This window comes from Procambarus clarkii, chromosome 22 (assembly GCF_040958095.1).
Source record: "Procambarus clarkii isolate CNS0578487 chromosome 22, FALCON_Pclarkii_2.0, whole genome shotgun sequence".
Lineage (NCBI taxonomy): Eukaryota > Metazoa > Arthropoda > Malacostraca > Decapoda > Cambaridae > Procambarus > Procambarus clarkii.
This window is the reverse complement of record NC_091171.1, coordinates 19,485,785-19,506,490: the sequence shown is the minus strand read 5'-3', so window position 1 is coordinate 19,506,490 and position 20,706 is coordinate 19,485,785. Positions and strand designations below refer to the sequence as shown.

General features: G+C 50.4%; 3 protein-coding genes across 3 annotated transcripts; all 3 read left to right on the top strand.

Annotated features, from left to right (window-relative positions):
• The first annotated feature begins 2,090 nt into the window (after nt 1-2,090).
• Nucleotides 2,091-2,891, top strand: LOC138367432 (protein rtoA-like). The gene has a single exon (XM_069329085.1). It carries the CDS (start codon nt 2,091-2,093, stop codon nt 2,889-2,891), a length of 801 nt encoding a protein of 266 aa, XP_069185186.1.
• A 207-nt stretch (nt 2,892-3,098) lies between these two features.
• LOC138367431 (uro-adherence factor A-like) lies at nt 3,099-4,331 on the top strand. Its single transcript, XM_069329084.1, has one exon. The coding sequence runs from the start codon at nt 3,099-3,101 to the stop codon at nt 4,329-4,331; it is 1,233 nt and encodes a 410-aa protein (XP_069185185.1).
• Nucleotides 4,332-7,546: 3,215 nt separating this feature from the next.
• On the top strand, nt 7,547-17,013 carry LOC138367430 (AAC-rich mRNA clone AAC11 protein-like). Its single transcript, XM_069329083.1, has 2 exons — nt 7,547-7,846; nt 15,403-17,013. Exons 1-2 carry the CDS (start codon nt 7,547-7,549, stop codon nt 17,011-17,013), a joined length of 1,911 nt encoding a protein of 636 aa, XP_069185184.1.
• The last annotated feature ends 3,693 nt before the right edge of the window (nt 17,014-20,706 follow it).

Below are 20,706 nucleotides of genomic sequence, written 5' to 3'. Positions count from 1 at the left end.
TTTATATCGTTGCCCCCTCCCCCCGAAGGTCGAATTACTGACCTCGCCCCAGGATGCGACCCACAACAGGCTGGTCCAACCCGTCCTCTTTTAAATTCCGTCGCTCTTCGCTCGTATGCGCACTCAGGCTTAAAAAAAAGGACGTAATTCAAAATTAAATCTGCTCACGAAAGTGACGTACTAATGTCCCGTTTTCTGATTGGCTCCTTTGGCTTAGGCTGTTAGGTTAGGAGACGAAACTTTCAATTAACGATTTTCATGACGTGTTGAAACCTTATCTTGAGGTTATCTTGAGATGATTTCGGGGCTTTAGTGTCCCCGCGGCCCGGTCCTCGACTAGGCCTCCACCCCCAGGAAGCAGCCCGTGACAGCTGACCCAGGTACCTATTTACTGCTAGGTAACAGGGGCATTCAGGGTGAAAGAAACTTTGCCCATTTGTTTCTGCCAGGTGCGGGAATCGAACCCGCGCCACAGAATTACGAGTCCTGCGCGCTATCCACCAGGCTACGAGGCCCCTTTAACCCTTTAACCCTTAATTAACTCTTTACCTTAGGAGAACTTCCTGCCCTCCTAACCTACCAGAGGACCCTTAACATTCACTTTTGAAGAATAAATAGTCCAAAATATATTTACAATTATTTATCATTTTCAAATTACGTCTTCTTTTGGCCGTAACGAATATGAGCGAAAAGTGACGTAATTTGTAAGAGGAAGAGTTGTTAGTACCTCCCACACTAAATTGTCTTTAACTATTCTTTTAACTGCCTTGATAATTTTGTATGTGATAATCATGTCTCTCCTAAGTCTTCTGTCTTCTAGTTACGCTAAGTAAAATTCCTGTAGCCTTTCCTCGTAATTCTTACGTTTTAGCTCTGGGACTAGTTTGGCGGCACACTGCTCAACTGTCATCGTCATGGGTTTAACCAGATATGGACTCTACGCTGGAGCCCCATATTCCAATATGGGTCTGACATACGTGATAGATACATATTTTAAAAGATAGCTCATATGTTAGACTATATGTCGCTCATACTATCTTCTTGATGTGGGTTTCAAGGGACAGGCTGGTGTGATGTCGACCCTCAGAGCTTCCTATCTAGTTCCTGAGGGAGTTCATCTTCCACTTGGTAGCTTGTATAATAAGTGTGACGTAGTGTGTGTAACAATGCGTGTGTACTGTAGATCAGCGCCGGCAACACTTCCCTGTGGCGCACTGGTAACATTCTCGCCACCAACAACGTCACCAGGGTTCATGCCTTGGATGGGGAAGGTGACGGAGCACTAATTCCAAAATGTTCCCCCAGCAGTAATTGGGGACCTGGTTGTAAATCAACCGGAGAGTTGTTTTCCAGGGAAAACTAGATGACCAAGGCTTCAGACGAGGTGTGGGTTATCCTAAGATGATTTCGGGGCTTAGCGTCCCCGCGGCCCGGTCCTCGACCAGGCCTCCACCCCTAGGAAGCAGCCCGTAGCAGCTGTCTAACTCCCAGGTACCTATTTACTGCTAAGTAACAGGGGCATTAGGGTGAAAGAAACATTTTGCCCATTTGTCTCCGCCTCCACCGGGGATCGAACACGGAACCTCAGGACTACGAATCCGAAGCGCCCTGAATGTCAGGCGCCCAGAAAGCTGTGAGGGAGGGGTCGTGGGGGAGGGGTCGTGAGGGAGGGGTCGTGAGGGAGGGGTCGTGAGGGAGGGGTCGTGAGGGAGGGGTCGTGAGGGAGGGGTCGTGGGAGCAGAGTCCACCAGTCTTCCAGAAGCCTAACAGGAAGACTCGCCTTTATCCAGATCACCGTAGCCATCGACTGACCATTTTGCAGGATGCGACTCACAATAGGTGACTAACGTTCAGCTACCTATTTATTGCTGGTGAACAGATGCATCGAATGTATTAGACGGTATGTAAAGGTGTGGTGAGTCCAGGAGTGGAGTGAGGCGAGAACACCTGCAACAGGTGTGCACTCTGTGCCGGCTGCCGCACCAGTGATCAACTTTGCTCCTGGTGGGCCTCAAGGCCATGACAACATTACTGAATGTTGATGACATACGCTGCTGGCAAGGGTTAGGTGATGGGCACCTGGTGCGGCCATGATGCAGACGACAGCACTGTCCAGCAACGGTAGCATGAGGCAGACGACAGGGCTGTCCAGCAACGGTAGCATGAGGCAGACGACAGGTCTGTCCAGCAACGGTAGCATGAGGCAGACGACAGGGCTGTCCAGCAACGGTAGCATGAGGCAGACGACAGGTCTGTCCAGCAACGGTAGCATGAGGCAGACGACAGGGCTGTCCAGCAACGGTAGCATGAGGCAGACGACAGGGCTGTCCAGCAACGGTAGCATGAGGCAGACGACAGGGCTGTCCAGCAACGGTAGCATGAGGCAGACGACAGGTCTGTCCAGCAACGGTAGCATGAGGCAGACGACAGGACTGTCCAGCAACGGTAGCATGAGGCAGACGACAGGTCTGTCCAGCAACGGTAGCATGAGGCAGACGACAGGGCTGTCCAGCAACGGTAGCATGAGGCAGACGACAGGTCTGTCCAGCAACGGTAGCATGAGGCAGACGACAGGGCTGTCCAGCAACGGTAGCATGAGGCAGACGACAGGGCTGTCCAGCAACGGTAGCATGAGGCAGACGACAGGGCTGTCCAGCAACGGTAGCATGAGGCAGACGACAGGTCTGTCCAGCAACGGTAGCATGAGGCAGACGACAGGACTGTCCAGCAACGGTAGCATGAGGCAGACGACAGGGCTGTCCAGCAACGGTAGCATGAGGCAGACGACAGGTCTGTCCAGCAACGGTAGCATGAGGCAGACGACAGGGCTGTCCAGCAACGGTAGCATGAGGCAGACAACAGGACTGTCCAGCAACGGTAGCATGAGGTAGTCAACAGGACTGTCCAGCAACGGTAGCATGAGGCAGACGACAGGTCTGTCCAGCAACGGTAGCATGAGGCAGACGACAGGTCTGTCCAGCAACGGTAGCATGAGGCAGACGACAGGACTGTCCAGCAACGGTAGCATGAGGTAGTCAACAGGACTGTCCAGCAACGGTAGCATGAGGTAGTCAACAGGGCTGTCCAGCAACGGTAGCATGAGGCAGACGACAGGACTGTCCAGCAACGGTAGCATGATGCAGACAACAGGACTGTCCAGCAACGGTAGCATGATGCAGACGACAGGACTGTCCAGCAACGGTAGCATGAGGCAGACAACAGGACTGTCCAGCAACGGTAGCATGAGGCAGACAACAGGACTGTCCAGCAACGGTAGCATGATGCAGACGACAGGACTGTCCAGCAACGGTAGCATGAGGCAGACAACAGGACTGTCCAGCAACGGTAGCATGATGCAGACGACAGGACTGTCCAGCAACGGTAGCATGATGCAGACAACAGGACTGTCCAACAACTGTAGCATGATGCAGACGACAGGACTGTCCAGCAACGGTAGCATGAGGCAGACAACAGGACTGTCCAGCAACGGTAGCATGATGCAGACGACAGGACTGTCCAGCAACGGTAGCATGATGCAGACGACAGGACTGTCCAGCAACGGTAGCATGAGGCAGACAACAGGACTGTCCAGCAACGGTAGCATGATGCAGACAACAGGACTGTCCAGCAACGGTAGCATGAGGCAGACAACAGGACTGTCCAGCAACGGTAGCATGAGGCAGACAACAGGACTGTCCAGCAACGGTAGCATGAGGCAGACAACAGGACTGTCCAGCAACGGTAACATGAGGCAGACAACAGGACTGTCCAGCAACGGTAGCATGAGGCAGACAACAGGACTGTCCAGCAACGGTAGCATGAGGCAGACAACAGGACTGTCCAGCAACGGTAGCATGAGGCAGACAACAGGACTGTCCAGCAACGGTAGCATGAGGCAGACAACAGGACTGTCCAGCAACGGTAGCATGAGGCAGACAACAGGACTGTCCAGCAACGGTAGCATGAGGCAGACAACAGGACTGTCCAGCAACGGTAGCATGAGGCAGACAACAGGACTGTCCAGCAACGGTAGCATGAGGCAGACAACAGGACTGTCCAGCAACGGTAGCATGAGGCAGACAACAGGACTGTCCAGGAGCGGTAGCAAACAGCGACCTACAGTAACTGTCACTACCACTCCACCTGACCAGCAGCTGACAGCTGGTCAAGTCAGCCTTTTCCACCAGGAGACAGCTGCCAGCTATGGTTGTTCTTGTGTTGAGGTTCAGACAGCTTTCATATCACCTTTACTGCAAGGCGGGTGTACCTGCTCTAGATTACACCTTGATAATGTAACACAAGCTGCTTGGATTTACAAAAGTAAACCATGATTTATATTATGTATAGAGACCTTACCAGCCACCAGACATGGCGCTGCTAGCTTTCACCAATAAGAAACAAAAACATAACTAACCGCATATACACATGTCGTGAAGGTCCGGAGTCTATTGGGATCCAAATTTTATCCGGGAACTCTAGTGACTGTCACAGTGAACTGGCGCGGACTGTCGTCAGCCCTTTACAGGTCCACCGTCGCGCAGGCAAATGGTTGAGATTATCTGACTATCCAACTTGGTAATTGTTCTCTGACATGAGCAGCTCATCTCGTCAGTGGTGCGACTCGGAAAAGGCACATTCCACAAGGGGACTCCTGGTTTTAACGCCGAGCGGACATCTGGACTCCGCCTCCGCCTGGGAGTCGCCTATCACGTTTTGTTTTGCGATTTGAATTTGCTACTGCCATTTAGCATTCCTCTTCAACAGTCCAGTTTGTACGACGCCTGGCGCACATATTGCCTTGGGTCACGGGATTGTTGGTAGATTTTTTTTTTTTTTTACGTGGCTGGTTCTCCCGACGGGGTGACGGTGTCCGGCGCCGGCTTGGCCGAGAGGTGCCGGGGGTTGGCGGGTGTTGGTGGGCTCCAGGGAGGCCCTCAGCCGTGGTGGGCGGCCGGCGTCTGCTCTGCTAGGAGGCACTGGAACACTTTTGTGTTCTAGTTGGGGGCCGAGATTTTGGTTTGCTACCCGGTGTTCCCTGTGTACTTCCCGAGTTGTGCTTGCAGGGGTTGAGCTCTGGCTCTTTGGTCCCGCCTCTCAACGGTCAATCAACTAATGTACAAGTTCCTGAGCCTATTGGGCTCTATCATATCTACATTTAAACCTGTGTATGGAGTCAGCCTTCACCACATCACTTCCTAATGCATTCCATTTGTCTACTACTCTGACACTGAAAAAGTTCTTTCTAACTTCTCTATGGCTCATTTGGTCACTCAATTTCCACCTGTGTCCCCTAGTGCGTGTGCCCCTTGTGTTAAATAGTCTGACTTTATCTACCCTATCAATTCCTCTGAGAATCTTGTATGTGGTGATCATGTCTCCTCTAACTGTTCTGTCTCGCAGTGAGGGGAGGGGGCGGGGCGTGTGCTTGTGCCCCACACAGGGTGACAAGCACCGTGTGTGGGGCGGGGCCGGTGCTTGTCACCCTGAGTCCTGGGGCTCCCCAATCATCTGCCTGTCTGCGTTTCTTTGCCGCGAGACATATTAGTTTCCAGTGATTGGCGTCACTCGATTCGCGATTAGGCTTGGCGTTTCACCTTTCCGGCCTTCGCGATTATCCCTTTACGCCGGGGCGCATCCGATCCCACGATCCTCATCGCCTCCAAAATCTACAACAGCAACAACAACATAACATAACACAAGGGTAACATTTTACGGCGTTGCCGGAGATCTAATCCATTAAAAGAAGTATGTGAGTGATGGTGGTGAACATGAGCGTTGTTGCCGCGGTACCCAGACATGATACTCTTTGATATGAGACAACGTAATATCACGCAAACTGCTGAACCAGCCTTCACCACGTGACCAGGGGGAGGGGAAGAAACTGATCATGTGGTCACAACTGGTAACTGACCACAAGCACACATGGAGGCCAGCATTTTACCACCGGGTAACCTTAATTCATTCTAATAAATTCTTTTGATGAGATTAGGAGGGCGGGTGAGACGGTGAGCCGCCGTGCTGCGGTGTGGTGGGCCGCCGTGCTGCGGTGTGGTGGGCCGCCGTGCTGCGGTGTGGTGGGCCGCCGTGCTGCGGTGCTATGGGCCGCCGTGCTGCGGTGCTATGGGCCGCCGTGCTGCGGTGTGGTGGGCCGCCGTGCTGCGGTGCGATGGGCCGCCGTGTTGCGGTGCTATGGGCCGCCGTGCTGCGGTGTGGTGGGCCGCCGTGCTGCGGTGTGGTGGGCCGCCGTGCTGCGGTGCGATGGGCCGCCGTGCTGCGGTGCTATGAGCCGCCGTGTTGCGGTGCTATGAGCCGCCGTGTTGCGGTGCTATGGGCCGCCGTGCTGCGGTGTGGTGGGCCGCCGTGCTGCGGTGCGATGGGCCGCCGTGCTGCGGTGCTATGAGCCGCCGTGCTGCGGTGCTATGAGCCGCCGTGCTGCGGTGCTATGAGCCGCCGTGCTGCGGTGTGGTGGGCCGCCGTGCTGCGGTGCGATGGGCCGCCGTGCTGCGGTGCGATGGGCCGCCGTGCTGGGGTGCGGTGGGCCGCCGTGCTGCGGTGCTATGAGCCGCCGTGCTGGGGTGCGATGGGCCGCCGTGCTGCGGTGCTATGAGCCGCCGTGCTGCGGTGCTATGAGCCGCCGTGCTGCGGTGCTATGAGCCGCCGTGCTGCGGTGTGGTGGGCCGCCGTGCTGCGGTGCGATGGGCCGCCGTGCTGCGGTGCGATGGGCCGCCGTGCTGGGGTGCGGTGGGCCGCCGTGCTGCGGTGCTATGAGCCGCCGTGCTGGGGTGCGATGGGCCGCCGTGCTGCGGTGCTATGAGCCGCCGTGCTGCGGTGCGATGGGCCGCCGTGCTGCGGTGCTATGAGCCGCCGTGCTGCGGTGCTATGAGCCGCCGTGCTGCGGTGCTATGAGCCGCCGTGCTGCGGTGTGGTGGGCCGCCGTGCTGCGGTGCGATGGGCCGCCGTGCTGCGGTGCGATGGGCCGCCGTGCTGGGGTGCGGTGGGCCGCCGTGCTGCGGTGCTATGAGCCGCCGTGCTGGGGTGCGATGGGCCGCCGTGCTGGGGTGCGATGGGCCGCCGTGCTGGGGTGCGATGGGCCGCCATGCTGCGGTGCTATGGGCCGCCGTGCTGGGGTGCGATGGGCCGCCGTGCTGGGGTGCGATGGGCCGCCATGCTGCGGTGCTATGAGCCGCCGTGCTGGGGTGCGATGGGCCGCCATGCTGCGGTGCTATGAGCCGCCGTGCTGCGGTGCTATGGGCCGCCGTGCTGGGGTGCGATGGGCCGCCGTGCTGGGGTGCGATGGGCCGCCGTGCTGGGGTGCGATGGGCCGCCGTGCTGGGGTGCGATGGGCCGCCGTGCTGCGGTGCTATGGGCCGCCATGCTGCGGTGCTATGAGCCGCCGTGCTGGGGTGCGATGGGCCGCCGTGCTGGGGTGCGATGGGCCGCCGTGCTGGGGTGCGATGGGCCGCCGTGCTGCGGTGCTATGAGCCGCCGTGCTGCGGTGCTATGAGCCGCCGTGCTGCGGTGCTATGAGCCGCCGTGCTGGGGTGCGATGGGCCGCCGTGCTGCGGTGCTATGGGCCGCCGTGCTGCGGTGCGGTGGGCCGCCGTGCTGGGGTGCGGTGGGCCGCCGTGCTGGGGTGCGGTGGGCCGCCGTGCTGCGGTGCTATGGGCCGCCGTGCTGCGGTGCTATGAGCCGCCGTGCTGCGGTGCGATGGGCTGCCGTGCTGGGGTGCGATGGGCCGCCGTGCTGGGGTGCGATGGGCCGCCGTGCTGGGGTGCGGTGGGCCGCCGTGCTGCGGTGGGCTGGGGGACAGTACCCAGCCCAACTTCCTCAAATAATAGTACTTACAGTAACTTTTTTTTTTATTTATTTTTATTTTTACATGCAGAACATGCAAATTAAATACAATAAAAATACAGAATACATAAAGGAAAACAATAGACCACCGGCCAGAAGGGCCGACAGCCGAGCACAACAAAACACATACGCAAGAAAAACATGAAAAATACAGCATACATCAAAGCACAAAACAGAATACAATGGCAATCCAACAATCACAGTACAAAACAACACCTCCAGAAAAACAAAACATACAACAAGAGGCATAGCAGGAAACAGAACAGTGCAAACACAAGACTGTCCAAACACGTACAACAGGTAAAGCAACATAAAATTAATACATTAATAAAAAAAAACACACACACCAAGCCATCCGCCCCGTAAACAAAAGGCGAGGCCAAAATAAACAATTACAATAAACACGCACACCTGAAAACAAATCAGGCATAAACACAACAACTAGCCTGAAGGACCAAGAATGCAACAACAAAGTACATCAAGAAACAAACAAATCAATACACAACCATACAAAGTCACAAAACACCGGCCTGAAGGGCCGACATCAAAAACACAAGAAAACACAAGAAAAAATACACCAAAACATCACAACACCACACCAAACACACAGCAAGCACACAGACTACGAAAAGATCTCATACTTGTCCGGCCACTCGTCCGCCGGGAAGCGAATACAATACGCCTCCCAAAGTAGCATAATGTCCTCCGAAACATGGCCACTATTGAGCGTACGAGGATCAGGCATTAACTCTGGCACACCTACAATAAAACACTGAGCCCGACGAATCCAGATGGTAGAAGGGCACCACGGATCAGGACGCACACGGTCAACAATATCAAAACTCAACGGATGGTCAGCATCATTCGCCACTCCGGAGGCCAAGATGAGAGGGAGAGGCATCTTCCCAAGAGGCCGGGCAATGGGCAGCACACTGGGAGCCTCCTCAGCTGCCTCACAGGGCCCCTCGTCAACCACCGAACGTTGTACCTGCTGGGACCCCCCACGCTTGGCATCCTTTTTCAGCACCAGCTTGATGCCTCGGCTCGCACCAGGATCCACACCATCCACGCCCGTAGGAGCAACCACCTCCCACTGCGGAGAACCTTCTGCAGGAGAAAGAACAGGAGGTAAATTAGACGCACAATCATCGTCAACAGCTGACACATGGACATCAGCCACCACCAGCGTCGTAGAGCACGAGGCACCCGGAATCGCCACACCATCTCCCGAAGCTCCACCCGCGTCGTAGTCCTCCATATCAGCCCAAGCAGTAGAAGAGCGCCTAGAACGCTTGGGCACTGGCCGCACATCCTCACAGCCGGAGGCGGACCCAGAACCACGGCCCTCACGAACCGGGCGAACCAACGCCCGTCGCAGTACCGCAGCAGCCTCAATCACATGGGGAACCGGGCCGCACACAACAGGATGCTCCGCAGCCCCCCCCCCAACACCCAGCACAGCCGGAACACCTGGCGAGGGTGCAGGACCAGGCGCAGCAGCAGGAGTCGAGGAAGACGCAGACGCACTCGGCTGAGGGACAACAAGCACCGGGGGCGTGTCGGGTGACGCAGGGGGGGCCGCATCAGCAGCGACTGGGACCTGCTCCACTTCATCTCCGGAATCCACGCCCTGAAGGAGCGGCGGGAAATCCTCCTCCCGGAATAAGTTAACAGGTGCAGCAGGTGTCTCAGAGCACCCGGCAGCCTGATGCCCCAACTGGCCACACCGGAAAAAAGTACGGGGCTGCCGGGCATAGTACACCCGAACGTAGTAGCCCAGCAGCCGGACAGAAGATGGGATATCCGACCGCAGGCGCATACCTAATGTACGGACATTCGTCTGCTTCCCAGCATACTTCCCCGAGGACAGCTTGTTCACCCGCACACTGATGACTACACCATACCTCCCGAAGAAGCGCCGGAGGAGGTCTTCAGGGAACTCCAGGGGCGCACCGTGCACACTGACATATGTCAGGGCACCACTTCGGTCCGAGATCGTAACGGAGCCGGCGCCATCCGGCAACTGCAATGAACGCCCCTCGTTCCGCCGGAGGAAATCCCGATACTCCTCCTCCCCCACGAACTTGACAATCACCCGGTGGGCCGTAACAAGCTCAACGCCATACACAGCTTCCACCGGGACACGAAGCATGTCGCACATAACTAACCCAATGGCCGGATAACCAGCCTTACACGTGAATTCCAGGCCCACGGAATTTACCCTCAACACAGGAGGAATGGCCAGGCCCCCCATGTCAAAAACGGCCACGTCAGCACGCAGCCAGGCAGGCAACAACACTCACTTACAGTAACTAGTTGATGGAAACTACCTCACATGTAGTGATGAACTACCGATAAACCACTTTTGTGTACAATTAATTTTATAGAGAAACAATGAATCTAAAAAAGCAAACTTATATTCCCAGGCCTAGCATAGCACATATATGCACTGTATTAGACCCAAGATAGCATGTATTAGGCCAAAGAATGCTAGGAGAAGTTAGGATAGGTCTTATATTTATGTTGTGGTTACAAAAGGTTTCCGGATTGTTCAGATTCAGTAGTTCACACGTCAACTTTCTGGTGATACGTGAGAAGCTTGTAGGCAGCGTACAATAAGCAGCAGGCAATAAGACACTCTACACTGCAGGACACACTGAGACACCCTACACTGCAGGACACACTGAGATACTACACTGCAGGACACCCTACACTGCAGGACACACTGAGACACCCTACACTGCAGGACACACTGAGATACTACACTGCAGGACACACTGAGATACTACACTGCAGGACACCCTACACTGCAGGACACACTGAGACACCCTACACTGCAGGACACAGAGATACTACACTGCAGGACACCCTACACTGCAGGACACACTGAGACACCCTACACTGCAGGACACACTGAGATACTACACTGCAGGACACCCTACACTGCAGGACACACTGAGACACACTACACTGCAGGACACACTGAGACACCTTACACCTCCTGCTCAGTACTCAATGATAACATTCCAGTATGATTCATACTACTCAGAGGTTCAAGATAACCGGCCATGATCACAGTACATCTGCTCTATACTAACCGCGTTGTTACACCCACACACTACCAGACGACACACTGTACCAGGCTAGTACTTTTTTTTTATTTAAAATTTTGCCGCGAGGGGCGAGTTTATTGGGCAGCGCCACTCATCTTGTGAGTGGACACACAGCCATAGCAGCATGTACAACACTCTCCAATAGGAAGAAAACCCGCCGGGTTGTTCATCCTGTCACTTGTACCCAGACACAGCTGGGACTTGCTTAACTGTCTCAAGTGAACAGCTTTTCAAACAAGAAGATTAACATCTGTCAACCCTTAAAAGCTTACGTTATCTTGCGGGTGTAAAATGGGGGAATCTTTTAAGGACAGTATCAATATTTGAGAAATAGTATTTTCCTAACTCAAACAATGTGGGGTGTATTATTCTACACATATTACTAATGTCTCTCAGGTGTTCACATTCACGTAGGTAGTGGTCAAGGCGGTGTCCGTCACTCTCATCACAGATTCTGCAACTCCGCTGATCAACTGTTTCCATTCCGAATCGCCATGGATATTTGTATCCAAGCCGGATTCTTGCTATGACTGATTCTCTCCCTCGTCCTCCTCCTCTTCGTCCATAATGATTGGGATTGCCAGCTACAACCATGTTGTACCATCGTACAGATTCGATGATTTGTGCTTCTATCCTCGTTTCCTCAGTTACCTTGTCACTGTGATGTTGCCTGACAATACCTCTAATTCGTAGCAGAGTCTTGGGTATGAAGTATTCAATATGGTCTCCTTCAGCGCCTTCAGCAGCCAGCACATCTGCTCGTTCATTCCCACATATTCCAACATGGGAGGGGATCCACAGAACTTGATGACTCTTCCCTGGTTGGTTAGTACCCTCACAGCTCTCTTAATTTCAGCGACGATCGCAAGATTTTTTCCAGGATCGCAATCACTTGTGCTTTGTCGAAAGCTCCTTTGATGTCAACAAATAAAGAGTACCTAGTACTGCCATTAGCCAGGTAATTAGGTATACAAATTAATGTGCTCCGTCGTTTAACAAATTCATTGACCCCCTCCCCTAGCCTGCCTATTTTGTGCAACAGTCGGTTTAGAATGATCCTTTCCATCAAATTGCAAGTGCATGACATGAGACTGATAGGTCTGTAATTGCCAAGGTCACTAGGCTTCGGTATTGGAACGATTATTGCGTGTTTCCATTGTGTGGGCAACACTCCACTTAGGAATGCAGGCATTTATGCCATTTATGCCATGCAGACATCTGTGTTAGTTATTTATCCAACATTGAGATGACATTAGTGATATTAAGATCACATTTTGAATGATCTCATGAGCTATTACACGCTACTGAGAGAGAGAGAGAGAGAGAGAGAGAGGGGGGGGGGAGGTGTATGGTGGGGGGTGGGGGGAGGGGGAAGGCAGGACTCGCGGCCGCGCCCCCTGATGGAGCAGAGACCGTTGGTGATGTCACTGGAGTATGATGTCAGCGGAGTACGAGGCAGAATACATTAGCAGCAGCGAGGTGCTCCAGGTCAGCACCGGCCCTTACAGCTGCTTGACTTCACTTCCACACCCATCTCAATGTAAACTAATTTAACTTGTAAATATGAGTAACTAACCTTAATTGTGGACCTTTGGCAAGCCGCCGGCTTCCCGTCCCCGTCTAGGCCATTAGAGATGCTGGCCCTAAGGCAAATTCAGGTATGCTGTAAATATTGATATCTTGTATTCAGATTAAATGATATATTTATTTATATCCAATATAGCACAGAAATGTGCTATATTGGATAGCACATTTCTCGTGTAAGGGTCTAAGCTAATCGAATGAGCTAAGCTAATCGAATAATCGAATGCTAAGCTAATCTTGGGGTCTAAGCTAATCGAAACAACTAGAGACCCCAGAGCTGCCAGTTTTCTTTTTCAGCGCCTTAGTGTGGCAATCTAGAGAGGAAATGCTCACTGCATCCATGGTTCCTGCCCGCCATCTGAGGAGCTGGAGGAGCTATTCAACTTGTGACAAGCAGCCTTGTACCCTGTATGTAATCAATATTGTAACTTTTTTTGTGTAATGACATTTTCAAATAAAGTTAGATGAATATATATATATATATATATATATATATATATATATATATATATATATATATATATATAGTGACGGTAAAGCGTTGGTGTTCGGCTGTTTCAAAAGCTGGGAGCAGGGCCTCGTCACATAAAAAAAAAGAGAAGTTTGTCCTTTCGTCTGTGGTAAGGTAATGGGAAGACACACAAAACACAAAGTATATAAACAATGAAATTTTTATTACTCTAGAAAACAAGACATGAATAAAGACAATCTCGTAAAATTCAACACAGGTCAACAAACAAAACAACATGAATAATTACTGGCAATGAAAAGTTACTCTAAGACAAGAATGCAAGTTAAAATAAATCAAATAAGTGAGGTGCTGGGAATACTGGCTTCAAGCTGCCACCTCCCTTAGTACACGACAGCCAAGGCTTAGTCTACTAGCGAGAGATGTCAACTCCAAGGAGCACAGAGATATTCTGAGGAGTACGGCGGCTGCTGACCCAGACGTCGACTCTTGACCCAGACGTCGACTCTTGGTGGTGGCGTGAGTGCAGGTGCGGCGAGACACCAGCCAATCAGCAACAGGCAGGCGGAGAATGAGCAGTTTGCTGGTTACGGAGGGCTGTAGCCGGTGTGTTGGGGTGTGCATGGTAAGATTTGCTTAATGGGCAAAACGTTTGGCGATACTGGTGGACGTATCTTCAATATAGTATCTTGTACGACGTAAATATGTAGGGAAGAGCAGGCTCAATCTCGCTTGAAAGAGATTATCGTCACAATATATATATATATATATATATATATATATATATATATATATATATATATATATATATATATATATATATTATTAAATATGACCGAAAAAGTAAGATTAATAATTCTAACACGAATTTTCTCAATCTTTCGTACATTTCTTTTCACTGTTGGAGGTAAATCAAAAATCAATTCTCCAAAATTCATTTTTATTTCTAGTCTGACGCGACACGAGCGCGTTTCGTAAAACTTATTACATTTTCAAAGACTTTAGTTCACAAATACACAACTGAATAGAACTTACGCATCTCCGATTTTATATCTACATTTGAGTGAGGTGGAAGGGGTGATGTGGCATTAACACAAGACAGAACAAGATGTGGCATTAATAGGGTATTAATTTCATCAACACAAGACAGAACAAGAAGTGGTATTAATAGGGTATTAATTTCATCAACACAAGACAGAACACGAAACAATGGATATTGAATAGAAGTGTTTGTAGAAAGCCTATTGGTCCATATTTCATGGACCAATGGACCAATTGGCTTTCTACAAACACTTCTATTCAATATCCATTGTTTCGTGTTCTGTCTTGTGTTGATGAAATTAATACCCTATTAATACCACTTCTTGTTCTGTCTTGTGTTGATGAAATTAATACCCTATTAATGCCACATCTTGTTCTGTCTTGTGTTAATGCCACATCACCCCTTCCACCTCACTCAAATGTAGATATAAAATCGGAGATGCGTAAGTTCTATTCAGTTGTGTATTTGTGAACTAAAGTCTTTGAAAATGTAATAAGTTTTACGAAACGCGCTCGTGTCGCGTCAGACTAGAAATAAAAATGAATTTTGGAGAATTGATTTTTGATTTACCTCCAACAGTGAAAAGAAATGTACGAAAGATTGAGAAAATTCGTGTTAGAATTATTAATCTTACTATTTCGGTCATATTTAATAATATATGTCTACAGGAAAGACTGCTACCAAAATATACAAATATATATATATATATATATATATATATATATATATATATATATATATATATATATATATGTCGTACCTAGTAGCCAGAACGCACTTCTCAGCCTACTATGCAAGGCCCGATTTGCCTAATAAGCCAAGTTTTCATGAATTAATTGTTTTTCGACTACCTAACCTACCTAACCTAACCTAACCTAACTTTTTTCGGCTACCTAACCTAACCTGTAAAGATAGGTTAGGTTTGGTTAGGAAGGGTTGGTTAGGTTTTGTCATATATCTACGGTAATTTTAACTCTAATAAAAAAAAATTGACCTCATACATAATGAAATGGGTAGCTTTATCATTTGATAAGAAAAAAATAGAGAAAATATATTAATTCAGGAAAACTTGGCTTATTAGCCAAATTGGGCCTTGCATAGTAGGCTGAGAAGTGCATTCTGGCTACTAGGTACGACATATATATATATATATATATATATATATATATATATATATATATATATATATATATATATATATATATATATATATATATATATACACATATGTAAATGCGGAAAAAAACGCATGTGAAAAATAGAGACTGCTAAAAGCGTTTTCAGTTTAATTCGCCTTCATCAGAGGAAAATAGAATGAATGACATTGTAACCAACAACAGACAGCACTAACAGGAGAACCAACAACAGACAGCACCAACAGGAGAACCAACAACAGACAGCACCAACAGGAGAACCAACAACAGACAACACCATCAGGAGAACCAACAACAGACAACACCAACAGGAGAACCAACAACAGACAGCACCAACAGGAGAACCAACAACAGACAGCACCAACAGGAGAACCAACAACAGACAGCACCAACAACAGACAGCACCAACAGGAGAACCAACAACAGACAACACCATCAGGAGAACCAACAACAGACAACACCAACAGGAGAACCAACAACAGACAGCACCAACAGGAGAACCAACAACACACAGCACCAACAGGAGAACCAACAACAGACAGCACCAACAGGAGAACCAACAACAAACAGCCTCAACAGGAGAACCAACAACAGACAGCACCAACAGGAGAACCAACAACAGACAGCACCAACAGGAGAACCAACAACAGACAACACCAACAGGTGAACCAACAACAGACAGCACCAACAGGAGAACCAACAACAGACAGCACCAACAGGAGAACCAACAACAAACAGCCTCAACAGGAGAACCAACAACAGACAGCACCAACAGGAGAACCAACAACAGACAGCACCAACAGGAGAACCAACAACAAACAGCCTCAACAGGAGAACCAACAACAGACAGCACCAACAGGAGAACCAACAACAGACAGCACCAACAGGAGAACCAACAACAGACAGCACCAACAGGTGAACCAACAACAGACAGCACCAACAGGAGAACCAACAACAGACAGCACCAACAGGAGAACCAACAACAGACAACACCAACAGGTGAACCAACAACAGACAGCACCAACAGGAGAACCAACAACAGACAGCACCAACAGGAGAACCAACAACAAACAGCCTCAACAGGAGAACCAACAACAGACAGCACCAACAGGAGAACCAACAACAGACAGCACCAACAGGAGAACCAACAACAAACAGCCTCAACAGGAGAACCAACAACAGACAGCACCAACAGGAGAACCAACAACAGACAGCACCAACAGGAGAACCAACAACAGACAGCACCAACAGGTGAACCAACAACAGACAGCACCAACAGGAGAACCAACAACACACAGCACCAACAGGAGAACCAACAACAGACAACACCAACAGGAGAACCAACAACAGACAGCACCAACAGGAGAACCAACAACAGACAGCACCAACAGGAGAACCAACAACACACAGCACCAACAGGAGAACCAACAACAGACAACACCAACAGGAGAACCAACAACAGACAGCACCAACAGGAGAACCAACAACAGACAGCACCAACAGGAGAACCAACAACAGACAGCACCAACAGGAGAACCAACAACAGACAGCACCAACAGGAGAAACAACAACAGACAACACCAACAGGAGAACCAACAACAGACAGCACCAACAGGAGAACCAACAACAAACAGCCTCAACAGGAGAACCAACAACAGACACCACCAACAGGAGAAGCGCCAGACGGTGCAGTACAAACCAACGCGAAGGTTAAGCAACATGCGCCGTTGTACCGTTGGTTTAAGCGAGGAAGTAGCGCACAATAACGGTGGTAAACTTAAATATAACAATTACTAACCTTCACCAGCAGTGGTTCGACAAGTTCTTTCTTATTTACAACACTCGCTGGAGTTATATTGTATCCTGGAACACTGTGTTAGTGTCGTCCCTGGAACACTGTTAGTGTCGTCCCTGGAACACTGTTAGTGTCGTCCCTGGAACACTGTCAGTGTCGTCCCTGGAACACTGTCAGTGTCGTCCCTGGAAAACTGTGTTAGTGTCGTCCCTGGAACACTGTGTTAGTGTCGTCCCTGGAACACTGTTAGTGTCGTCCCTGGAACACTGTGTTAGTGTCGTCCCTGGAACACTGTTAGTGTCGTCCCTGGAACACTGTGTTAGTGTCGTCCCTGGAACACTGTTAGTGTCGTCCCTGGAACACTGTGTTAGTGTCGTCCCTGGAACACTGTGTTAGTGTCGTCCCTGGAACACTGTTAGTGTCGTCCCTGGAACACTGTGTTAGTGTCGTCCCTGGAACACTGTTAGTGTCGTCCCTGGAACACTGTTAGTGTCGTCCCTGGAACACTGTTAGTGTTGTCCCTGGAACACTGTTAGTGTTGTCCCTGGAACACTGTTAGTGTTGTCCCTGGAACACTGTTAGTGTTGTCCCTGGAACACTGTTAGTGTCGTCCCTGGAACACTGTTAGTGTTGTCCCTGGAACGCTGTTAGTGTCGTCCCTGGAACACTGTTAGTGTCGTCCCTGGAACACTGTGTTAGTGTCGTCCCTGGAACACTGTTAGTGTCGTCCCTGGAACACTGTTAGTGTTGTCCCTGGAACACTGTGTTAGTGTCGTCCCTGGAACACTGTTAGTGTCGTCCCTGGAACACTGTTAGTGTTGTCCCTGGAACACTGTGTTAGTGTCGTCCCTGGAACACTGTTAGTGTCGTCCCTGGAACACTGTTAGTGTCGTCCCTGGAACACTGTGTTAGTTTCGTCCCTGGAACACTGTTAGTGTCGTCCCTGGAACACTGTTAGTGTCGTCCCTGGAACACTGTTAGTGTCGTCCCTGGAACACTGTTAGTGTCGTCCCTGGAACACTGTTAGTGTCGTCCCTGGAACACTGTTAGTGTCGTCCCTGGAACACTGTTAGTGTCGTCCATGGAACACTGTGTTAGTGTCGTCCCTGGAACACTGTGTTAGTGTCGTCCCTGGAACACTGTTACTGTCGTCCCTGGAGCACTGTTAGTGTCGTGCCTGGAACACTGTGTTAGTGTCGTCCCTGGAACACTGTTAGTGTCGTACCTGGAACACTGTTAGTGTCGTCCCTGGAACACTGTTAGTGTCGTCCCTGGAACACTGTTAGTGTTGTCCCTGGAACAATGTGTTAGTGTCGTCCCTGGAACACTGTTAGTGTCGTCCCTGGAACACTGTTAGTGTTGTCCCTGAAACACTGTGTTAGTGTTGTCCCTGGAACACTGTGTTAGTGTCGTCCCTGGAACACTGTTAGTGTCGTCCCTGGAACACTGTTAGTGTCGTCCCTGGAACACTGTTAGTGTTGTCCCTGGAACACTGTTAGTGTTGTCCCTGGAACACTGTATTAGTGTCGTCCCTGGAACACTGTTAGTGTCGTCCCTAGAACACTGTTAGTGTCGTCCCTGGAACACTGTGTTAGTGTCGTCCCTGGAACACTGTTAGTGTCGTCCCTGAAACACTGTTAGTGTCATCCCTGGAACACTGTGTTAGTGTCGTCCCTGGAACACTGTTAGTTTTGTCCCTGGAACACTGTGTTAGTGTCGTCCCTGGAACACTGTTAGTGTTGTCCCTGGAACACTGTTAGTGTCGTGCCTGGAACACTGTTAGTGTCGTGCCTGGAACACTGTGTAAGTGTCGTCCCTGGAACTCTGTGTTAGTGTTGTCCCTGGAACACTGTGTTAGTGTCGTCCCTGGAACACTGTGTTAGTGTCGTCCCTGGAACACTGTGTTAGTGTTGTCCCTGGAACACTGTGTTAGTGTCGTCCCTGGAACACTGTTAGTGTCGTCCCTGGAACACTGTGTTAGTGTCGTCCCTGGAACACTGTTAGTGTTGTCCCTGGAACACTGTTAGTGTCGTCCCTGGAACACTGTTAGTGTTGTCCCTGGAACACTGTTAGTGTTGTCCGTAGAACACTGTTAGTGCTGTCCCTGGAACACTGTGTTAGTGTCGTCCCTCGAACACTGTGTTAGTGTCGTCCCTAGAACACTGTGTTAGTGTCGTCCCTGGAACACTGTGTTAGTGTTGTCCCTGGAACATTGTTAGTGTTGTCCCTGGAACACTGTTATTGTTGTCCCTGGAACACTGTGTTAGTGTCGTCCCTGGAACACTGTTAGTGTCGTCCCTGGAACACTGTTAGTGTTCTCCCTGGAACACTGTTGGTGTCGTCCCTGGAACACTGTTAGTGTCGTCCCAAGAACACTGTTAGTGTCGTCCCTGGAACACTGTTAGTGTTATCCCTGGAACACTGTTAGTGTCGTCCCTAGAAAACTGTAAGTGTTGTCCCTGGAACACTATTGGTGTCGTCCCTGGAACACTGTTAGTGTCGTTCCTGGAACACTGTGTTAGTGTCGTCCCTGGAACACTGTTAGTGTCGTCCCCGGAACACTGTTAGTGTCGTCCCTGGAACACTGTTAGTGTTGTCCCTGGAACACTGTGTTAGTGTTGTCCCTGGAACACTGTTGGTGTCGTCCCTGGAACACTGTTGGTGTCGTCCCTGGAACACTGTTAATGTCGTCCCTGGAACACTGTTGGTGTCGTCCCTGGAACACTGTTGGTGTCGTCCCTGGAACACTGTTAGTGTCGTCCCTGGAACACTGTTAGTGTTGTCCCTGGATCACTGTGTTAGTGTTGTCCCTGGAACACTGTTAGTGTCGTCCCTGGAACACTGTTAATGTCGTCCCTGGAACACTGTGTTAGTGTCGTCCCTGGAACACTGTTAGTGTCGTCCCTGGAACACTGTTAGTGTTGTTCCTGGAACACTGTTAGTGTTGTCCCTGGAACACTGTGATAGTGATGTCCCTGGAACACTGTGTCAGTGTTGCCCCTGGAACACTGTGTTAGTTTCGTCCCTGGAACACTGTTATTGTCGTCCCTGGAACACTGTGTTAGTGTCGTCCCTGGAACACTGTTAGTGTTGTCCCTGGAACACTGTGTTAGTGTCGTCCCTGGAACATTGTTAGTGTCGTCCCTGGAACACTGTGTTAGTGTCGTCCCTGGAACACTGTGTTAGTGTCGTCCCTGGAACACTGTGTTAGTGTTGTCCCTGGAACACTGTGTTAGTATCGTCCCTGGAACACTGTTAGTGTTGTCCCTGGAACACTGTTAGTGTTGTCCCTGGAACACTGTGTTAGTGTTGTCCCTGGAACACTGTTAGTGTCGTCCCTGGAACACTGTGTTAGTGTCGTCCCTGGAACACTGTGTTAGTGTCGTCCCTGGAACACTGTTAGTGTTGTCACGGGAACACTGTGTTAGTGTCGTCCCTGGAACACTGTTAGTGTCGTCCCTGGAACACTGTGTTAGTGTCGTCCCTGGAACACTGTTAGTATCGTCCCTGGAACACTGTGTTAGTGTCGTCCCTGGAACACTGTTAGTGTCGTCCCTGGAACACTGTGTTAGTGTCGTCCCTGGAACACTGTTAGTATCGTCCCTGGAACACTGTTAGTGTCGTCCCTGGAACACTGTTAGTGTCGTCCCTGGAACACTGTTAGTGTTGTCCCTGGAACACTGTTAGTGTTGTCC

Excerpts from the sequence above, each read along its gene's own strand:
- LOC138367432 (XM_069329085.1), top strand. The coding sequence starts at position 2,091 with ATGATGCAGACGACAGCACTGTCCAGCAACGGTAGCATGAGGCAGACG.
- LOC138367431 (XM_069329084.1), top strand. The coding sequence starts at position 3,099 with ATGAGGCAGACGACAGGACTGTCCAGCAACGGTAGCATGATGCAGACA.
- LOC138367430 (XM_069329083.1), top strand. The coding sequence starts at position 7,547 with ATGGGCCGCCGTGCTGCGGTGCTATGGGCCGCCGTGCTGCGGTGCGGT. Across the intron at positions 7,847-15,402 it reads CTCAAATAATAGTACTTACA|ACAGCACTAACAGGAGAACC; the intron begins GTAACTTTTTTT and ends AACCAACAACAG.